The 9733-nt window shown below is 37.3% G+C and overlaps 1 protein-coding gene across 3 annotated transcripts in view; it reads right to left on the reverse strand.

Annotated features, from left to right (window-relative positions):
* Positions 1 to 4296, reverse strand: part of ABCB7 (ATP binding cassette subfamily B member 7) — a 164544-nt gene extending 160248 nt beyond the window's left edge. For all 3 annotated transcript variants that reach the window (XM_041741120.1, XM_041741121.1, XM_041741119.1), the window contains exon 1: positions 4098 to 4296. In XM_041741120.1, coding sequence (XP_041597054.1) covers positions 4098 to 4265 — 168 coding nt within the window. In that variant the 5' untranslated portion in view covers positions 4266 to 4296. The remainder of the gene's footprint in view (positions 1 to 4097) is intronic.
* Between the last annotated feature and the right edge of the window lie 5437 nt (positions 4297 to 9733).

Raw genomic sequence — 9733 nt, forward strand, 5'->3', positions numbered from 1 at the left:
CATAAATTATATAAAGTAATAATTATGACAATGAATTGTTAGGATTCTAACATTTATAAACGCAATATATATTAAAACAACAAAGTGGGGAAATGGAAGTAGAATTACACAAGAGTAATGTTTCTATCTCACTATGATTACATCATAAAATTCTTAGACAAAAACATGGTAAATCTTTAAGATCTCAGATTTGGCAATGGATTCTTAGTTATAACACAAAAGGTATGACCAATAAAAGAAAACATAGATAAATGTGACTTTATCAAAATGAAAAGCTTTTGTGCTTCAAAGGACGTTATCAAGAAAGTCAAAAGATAATGCACAGAATGGGAGAAAATATTTGCAAATCATATATCTGATAAAGGACTTCGATCTATAATATCTAAAGAACTCTGACATCTTAATAATAAAAAAGACTAGTTACCCAATTCAAACATGGGCAAAAGACCTGACAAGACATTCCTCAAAAAAAGATATTTAAATGGCCAATAAGCACATGAATACATATTCAGTGTCTTTTGTCACCAGGGAAATACAAAGCAAAACCACAATGAGAAAACACTTCACACTCGCTAGGATAACAAGTGGTTAGGATATGGAGCAACAGGAACCCTCATGTACTTCTGCTGGTAATGTGAAATGGTGCCGTCCTTTGAAAACCAGTCTAGCAGTTCCCTTACAGAATCAAACATAGAGTTATCATATGTTACCAGCAATTCTACCCCTAGATACACACCCAAGAGAAATGAAAACACAACTTATACATGAATATTGACAGCAGCATTATTCATAACAGTCAAAAAATGGGGGGAAAAAACTGAATATCCACCAACTGATGAATGCATAAAGGCAACATTGCATATCCACATTGAATATTATTTGGCCATAAAAACAAATGAAATACTTAATACATACCATAACATGGATGTGTCTTGAAAACATAATACTAAGTGAAAGAAGCCAGTCTCAAAAGACATATGATTCCATTTATGTAAAAGGTCTACCATATAATTATTGATGAAAAAATTGTATCACTCAAAATTCCTGTCTTTTTAATATTAACTAATGTAGCAGAGAGGCAACTGTATAATAAATCATTACAATTTAAATCTTACCATACTAACAATTTTAATAAAAACTTTTATGTTTAAGGTGTTTCCCCTCTATAAACTGTGCTCTACTAGAAGTATTTTTACAATTCAACATTTATTGTATGCTTAATGTCTGCCAGAATCTTATTTGCCTTTATATAAATACCTGACACACAGAAGACAATCAACGAAAGAATGGCCTTAAAGATAAATGGTCATTTATCTATACTAGGATTTAGTTACCTCATCTCTAAAATTAGAAGGCTGGATATGATCTTCTCTAAAGCAGCACCATTTGAAAAGAACTTTCTGCAATGATGGAAATGTTACATACCTATGTGCCTTTTTAGCCCTTGAAATGTGGCTAATGCAATCAAGGAATTACATTTTTAATTTAATTTAAACAGCCACAGCCACATGAAGCTAGTGACTACTGTATTGCACAGCACAGTTCTAAGGTATAATCCTGTCTGAAAAACACATTTCTGTGTGCAATCACATACATGTGGGAGTCTATATATACACATAAAACAACAGTACATAAAGCAATACTTCCATTCATATGTAGAAAGCACTGATACTTTCTTATTCCACTGAATTTCATATAAAAAAGTGCTGATCCAATCTATGAACATGATTTGATAACACTGTACCTTAGTGTTCTTTTCAACTCTAAAATATTATGCTATACACTAATGACTGTCCTAAAATCATGTAGTAATTCTCTTTTATGATCTTTTTTAAGATATTAATTAATTTATTTGTTTATTTATTTATTTATTTGAAGGGGGAGGCACAGAGGGAGAGCAACCTAAGCAGACTCCACACAAAGCCCAATGCAGACCTCAATCTCAACCCTGAAATCATGACCTGAGCTGAAACCAAAATGCTCAACCGATTGCACCACCCAGGAGCCCCTACTTTGTAATCTTTATTTATCTATTTGAGAGAGAGAAAAAGAGACAGAGACAGAGCATAAACTGAGGGGAGGAGGCAGAGGGAGAGGGAGAAAGCAGGCACTTGGCTGAGCAAGGAGCAGGGGCTCAATCTCAGAACGCTGAGATCATGACCTGGGCTGAAGTCAGATACTTAACTGACTGAGCCACCCAGGCGCCCCCTCTATTTTGTGATCTTAATCACAAAGCACTATTTGAAGGTGGCTCAGGTTATATCAGGTTCTACTAAAAGCCTTATAACTGAAAGCTGTGGGGATAGTGTTCATGAAAACAGAGAAAGCTAATTTTTATTTCCATCACATCCTCTGAAACTACCAATGACTTCTTCTCCCCCACCCCCATCCTCCCAGCCTGACAAAGTCCTACAAACTTTATCTTAACTTCACCAGACTTTTTTAAAGGACTACAGAACAAGAAGGGTTCCCAAGAAATCATGTTTTACAAACTTTCAACTATAAAGTGTTCTTAAAACCTTAAGAAAATAATCTGGATTTGTTTCCCTAGCCTCATCTGCCAATTCTATCTTAAACTCCTCAGTAACCTAAACTACGTGTAGTTCTACAAAAGGTCCATGTTCTCTCTTAGCTGTGGGCCTCTGCACACACTATTCCCTCTTTAGCTAGCTAATGCTCTTAATTTTTAAGGTCTTGGCTTCCATAGATACTCAAGGCATTTTTCCCACCTCAAAATTAGACTTGAAGCTTTTCAAGTATACTCTTCCAGTACTTTGTACCCTCCCCATCATTGCACTACTGTGTTATAATTGCCTGTTTACCTAACTTTTTCCCTTACTAGATTATGAACTCTTTAAGGACAAGCTATATTTTATTCTATTCACTGCTGTAAAAGCATTCAGTAATTATTGGATGAACAAATGGATATAATTTCTCCAGCATTCCACATGCCTAGTGTCATTCCATATTTGCCCTGTTTAAAATGTTCTCCCCAGTTCTTCAACAGCATGAAACTCTCTGTAATCTGATCTTTAATTTTCACCGTTTCCTCTAGATGCTTACTGCCCTGTTTACACTATTTGATATATAACCTACATTGCTTTTTAGTTATTCTTGTAATGCACAGATCTAATCTCCTTAACTAAATTGATCAATCTTGAAGACATTAATGTATGTTTCTCCTCGTACCCCCATTATTGAGCATAGCCCTATGATTGCAGTAGATGTTAAACATGTATTCACACAGAATTGAAATTTATGAGGGTGCTCCTCATATAAAGCTGACAATGCTTCAATAATACTGATGAACAAGTGGTGGCAATTAATCTTTTGGCAAGAGTTTATAAGAAGATATACTAAAGTACAAGTACAAATAATTTTTTAAAGCTGTCAAGTATAACATAAATGGACAAAAATATTAAGAGGCTCTATAACAAAAACTACATTAAAGATAACTAGCTTTATGGTTTCCAAAGTGACCTGTATGCACAGAAGAACACAATTTTCAGATCACAGGACAATCGTGTTTACATACGAATTTTGGGCGGCCAATGTATTGGAGAGAAAGATAGTTATGGTTTTGGCCTATCAAGAAGCACGGTCAGCAGAGTTAACTAGTGCCAACTCAAATTTGCCTCTTGTTTACAGGTAGCTTTGCTGTCATTTTACAGCAATTACCCCAATTATTACTTCCAACTGAGTAAAATCTGAACCATGGACATACTGATCCCACATTCCATTTAACTTTGGAAAGTTGCCCTGTTTTCCTTACATTTAGAAGGATAACCAATCTGGGAATCCTGTCTACCCCGCCCCTTAAACTCAGGAAAAACCAACAACAACACGTAAATCCTGTGAGAGTCACTAGCATTCCAGGTGCCCTCTGCCCGGAACCCTCCGTCCCGTACTATTATGCCACTAAGATTTTTTTTTCATTCTTTCAATTACTAACCCCAATTTCCTTCATTTACTGATGTGAGTTAGCCCTGACAACCTGTCTGATTGGTGCTCTCTCTGACCCAAGGAGAGAAGGGAAAACTTTTCGCTATAGGTCCCTTTGTCCTTCACCTTACTCAACCATGTGAATGGCAACTCACCTGGGAAATTCGAGCGGTTCCCGAGGCGCGGAGCTGACGTGATCTCCATTGAGTACCAGTGCCACGGACAAAACCTAGAGGCCGGATCAGAAACACGACAAGCCGGCGCTTTTCCAAAGAAGCCGCTGCAGCTACCCAACGTGAAGAACGTATCGCGAGCAGCGCCATTTTAAGCGAGGAAAAGGACACCAAGAGCAGAGGATTGTGGGACTTTAGCGGACCAACTCAGCACCAGTAATCTTCTCTCCCCTCCCCCTCATCTTCCTCAGGGCCGAAGACCGGAAATAGCTTCTCCGTGAAGAGTCAGATGCTTGTGCTCAACCGCTTTTATCTTCCTGAGCCTGTACTTAGTGTTTTACACAACCGGTAATATCAGAATAACGGTGTCTTTCTCTCTTTTCCTAGATTTGCCACATAAAATTCAGGATTCACAGTTAAATTTGAACTTGAGATAAACGAGTCACTTTTTTAGTATAATTATGTCTCAAATACTGTATTTGCTAAATCTGCCAACCCTATCTTGTCCAAGCATTACACTTTTCTCTTACAGCCCCCAACTCAGTGCAACGCTTCACTCCATTTTCCCTCTGTATATTATTTTTTAAAAGATTTTATTTAATTATTCATGAGAGACAGAGAGAGAGGCAAAGACGCAGGCAGAGAGAGAAGCAGGCTCCTCAAGGGGAGCCTGACGGGGGACTTGATCCAAGGACCGAGGGACCACAACCAAGCCAAAGGCAGACGCTCAACCACGGAGCCACTCAGGCGTCCCTTCCTCTTCGTATTCTTATCAGGTCATGATCCCAGGGTCCTGAGACCAAGTCTCCTATCAGGATCCCTGCAGGGAGCCTCCTCCCTCTGCCTATGTCTCTGCCTCTCTCTGTGGGTCTTTCATGAATAAATAAATAAATAAATAAATAAACAAAATATTAAAAAAAACTTTTATCACTTTATTCACTCTCCTTTGCGAGATTGATTCTTTGACTCCATGAGATAAGAACCTAGCTCTCCCTATCACTAAGGGCAAAAGGCAACCTTCGCTCCCCCACCCCCACCAGAGGATCCTCTAAGTCTACTTTAACATATAAAAATTTCTTTGGAAACTTCCTTTATTTCTACCCCCACCACCCCAGATACATGTTGGCAATCACCCTCCAAGCATATGACCCACTGATATACATCGGAAGAATCTCTTGACAGAGTTTTTACTAAACAGTAATAAAGGACCTTTCCTAACAACAGGTAGCCCCCTCAGCATCCTGGAAACGTTGTTTCCAAAATGTCTGGCAGGCTTACACTATCCCTAACCCCCTCCCAACTTGAAAGTATATAATAGGCCACTCCATGACCCCAGTACAGCTCTTTCTGCCCACATGTCCTGTCTCTGTGGTTCAAGAAAACCACCTTCTCCCATGAAAGACGTCTTAAGAACTCTTTCTTGCTGTTGGCTTCGAACCCTAATATCTTTTCCCATATCATTCATCATTATCATCAGACAAAATGATAATGAAATATGCTTACAGTTTTCTGCAAAACTGCATTTCCAAGTGTTATCATTGTCTAAAACCCTGTAGACAGTGATGCAATTGCAATTTTATATTCATTGCTGCGTTCTCAAATTTTTTACACAATACAGGCAAATAATTATGAACTCCTTACATAGAGGCATCATGGACTAATTGATAAGTCTGTTGAAGACAAAGGAAATGCATGGCACACACAGTTACTTTGTTTCAAAATTCATTTTACACTCAAGTTTCCAGAGAAGAGGATGGTTGAGCAGTTATTTGAAGAAGAATAAAGTTTCCAATTGAAGAGGTTGACCCCCCTTTCATGTAAAGGAAATGGCATATTTAAAAGCAAGAAGGTATAAGAAAATACTCCCATCTTCAATATTCTAGGGAGTATATGTCAAAGTAGTAAGAAATGAACCTGGGTAAGCAGAGGCCTGTTGGTGAAGGACTTTGTATTTCATTCAAGAAGTTAATGCTTGATCCTGTTTGCCAATAGAGAGAGGGTTTTAATCAGCAGAGTAACATGATCAGATTTGTATGTACATTAAACCACTCTGGCTCAAATGGAAAGGTCAAAGGGAATTCATACTGGAGTCATGAGGTTAATACGATAGTTCAGTCATAAAATAAAGACCTGAACCTAGCAGTAGCAGCAGCAATAAACCAATTCCAGAGATACTATGGAGATAGCATTGACAGGACTTAGCAACCAGTTTTATGTTTCTGGCTTATTACTATCTTGCTGAGAGATCAGTAATGGTCTCTTATTAATGTCTACATCGTCATCAGTAAATATTTACTCAGCATCTATTCTGGGTTAAGAGCAAAACTACACTAGAGAAACCCTAGACTCTACCAGTGATTTCTACTAGGGCTGAATGTTGCCACTGTATCTTTTACCCAGGTAAAGCATTCTACATTAACGTTCTATTTTTTAAGAAATATAGTAATCTATGTACCATTATATTTTGTGATTGATCATTAAATATTATGTGGTAAAGTAATATTCTGAATTTGTATACTTGCAGAAACACTCATACACATTATTTTGTTCATTCTTAACAATTGCTTTCTGAAGTATTCCTCATTCCTAGTAGATAAAGAAGACCAGGGCCACGTGGTATTAGAATCAGAATTAGAACAGGGGTATCGTGGCTGCAATTCCACTATTCCTTACCCTAAAGATGTCTATAACTCAAATACAAGGTTTATTTTTTTAGATTTTATTTATTTATTCATAAAAGACACAGAGAGGCAGAGACACAGACAGAGGGAGAAACAGGCTCTTTGAAGGGAGCTCAATGCAGGACTCGATACCCGGACCCAGGGATCATACCCTGAGCCAAAGGCAGATGCTCAACTGCTGAGCCACACAGATGTCCCCAAAGACAAGGTTTAATTGAAAGTCTAGAGGCCATATAGAATCTTAAGATTTTAAACGAGCTAAGACCTCAGAATTCTGAAACACCTAAACTTATAGATAATTTTTCAGGATTCTTGAGAAGTTTCATTAGAATTATCTAAAGGCATTATTGGCATGGATCAACAGTTAAGAGTTCTTTGGAGTCAACATATTTTTACTGAAGTAGTATTTACTATAAGTCAACTCTTCTGATTAAGAAATGTGAATCCTATTGGAATACCCAAGTAGTTACTCTCTGATGAGCTAAAGTGGGTCAAACATGAGCCAAATCAGTCAAAGAAAATTTCCATCACACCCAGAAATAGAACATGAAGTATAGCAAGAGTCATGCACTGTTAGAGAACTGCACCGGCAGACCAACTGGGCCAATAGCAACTTGACACATAAGTGTCTGAAATGATTAAAGAGACATAGGAACACACAATAAAAGCCACTATAAATAGCTGCTGCAGACTCAGATCACATGACAGCACTTTAATTATGCAATAATTATGTGTGTGCAGTATTTTGACAGAGTGCTTTTTATTTATTTTTTATTTTTTAAAATATTTTATTTATTTATTCATGAGAGACACACAGATTGAGAGAGGCAGAGACACAGGCAGAGGGAGAAGCAGGCTCCACACAGGGAGCCCGATGTGGGACTCGATCCGGGGTCCCCAGGATCACACCCTGGGCTCCGGGCGGCGCTAAACCGCTGCGCCACGGGAGCTGCCCGACAGAGTGCTTTTTAATAGTTAATCCCCACATCAATACCGGATAATAGGTATTATTCATTAATATTCACATATTTATGAGGAAACAGGTTGTAACATGACAGAGGTCGCAGAACTAATGTGATGAAAACCAAACCTAGGATTTGTGACTCCAAATACAGTGATAATTCCACTTAATTACACCTGAAATGTGGAAAAAACACTTAAGTCCTTTAAGAAGGCCACAGTAGCCTTTTCTGTTTCTAGAAAATGCCAGAAGTATTTCTACCTGAGTACCTTTGCACTTGCGTTTTCCTCTACTTGGAACATCCTTTCTTCCTGGAGACTTTTTAATGACACAAATATCACTGTTCACAGAAACTTTTCAAGAGTACCTTATTTAAAGAAACTACTTCCTGTTCCTGCCACTCTCTATCACATTGCCTTGTTTTATTTACCTTAAAATCTTGCTACTCAAAGGGTGGTCCACGGACCACCAGCATTGACATCACTTGGAACCCTAAAAGAAATGCAGAATCTCAGGCCCCACTCCAGACCTAATGATTCAGTATCTGCATTTTAATAAGAATTCCCTAAGTTATTCATATATACATTAAAATTTGAGAAGCACTTTTAGAGCTTCTCTTTCTCTAACTAATTAACTTTCTTTAATTAACATCTTTATTTTTGTGTATTTTTAACATTAAGAAATATTTCATCATAACTAAAAATTACAAAGAAATGGTAATGGACCTGCAACCCAACTTAGTCATATCTAACCATTTTATTGTATTTTCATTAGCTCTTAAAAATAATAATTTAGCAAAGACCTCTGTATTACCCCTTGTCCTTATAGATGCATTCCTGTCTAAATCTTTGTTATTTGGGTGGAGTTTGAAAAGCAGAGGGGACAAATAAACTTAATTAAACCACTGCAATTATCCGGATGTCCTATATATTTTATGAGGCTAGTACAAACTTCGTACCAAACATGGACAAGGATTAAACAAGAAAAATATATGTCAATCTTACTTATGAACATAAATGATAAACTAGAAAAATAATGAACTCAATCCAGTACTGATGTATAAAAAACATACCAGGAGTGCTTGAATGATGCAGTCCAATGGGTGTCCAACTCTTGGTTTTGGCTGAAGTCATGATCTCAGGCTCCTGGGATTGAGCCCCATGTCAGGCTTCGTGCTGAGTGCGAAGTCTGCTTGAGACTATGTCTCCCTCTCCCTCTGTCCCTCTCACTTGTGTTCTCTCTCTCTCTCTTTCTCTCTCTCTCTCTCATATAAATAAATAAATATTTTAAAAAATACACCAAGGGGTGCCTGTATAGCTCAGTCCATTAAGTGTCTGCCTTCAGCTCAGGTCATGATCCCAGGACCCTAGGATCTAGCCCTGCATGGGGTCCCCGGCTTAGTGAGGAGTCTGCTTCTCCCTCTCCTTCTGCCCCTCCCCTCCCTGCTCTGCTCTCTCTCTCTTATTCTCTCTCTCAAACAATTAAAAGTCTTTTTTTTTTTAATTAAAAGTCTTTTTAAAATTTCATCAAGACCAAGTAGGTTTTATTCCAGAAATGCAAAGATGGCTGAATATATGTACATATAGTAATATGTATTCTTTAACTGCTGGGTGTAGTGTTTACCTATGTGTCCCTTACACTAAAGTTGTTGTCTGTATGAGAGACAAATTTTTAAAAGGAAATACTTACAGAAAAAAAATATAATTCAGAAAATGTGTTCAATAAAATTTAACACTCATTCAAGATTTTAGTTTAGATTATGCTGTTTATTGTCTTTTCACATTTTTCTCAACATTGCACTAAACCTATTTTATTATTACTTCTATTCATTTTTATTATGTTACATATAATATCAGTTATAAATTTTGTTATAAATGTTATACTCTATTATTATATATTAGCTGCATTGCTCAAGTGCTTATTTTTATAAATTCCAGAGTTTGACATCTAGTACATATACTGTCAGCATCTACCCT

The sequence above is a fragment of the Vulpes lagopus genome, chromosome X (genome assembly GCF_018345385.1).
Source record: "Vulpes lagopus strain Blue_001 chromosome X, ASM1834538v1, whole genome shotgun sequence".
In the NCBI taxonomy this organism is placed as follows: Eukaryota; Metazoa; Chordata; class Mammalia; order Carnivora; family Canidae; genus Vulpes; species Vulpes lagopus.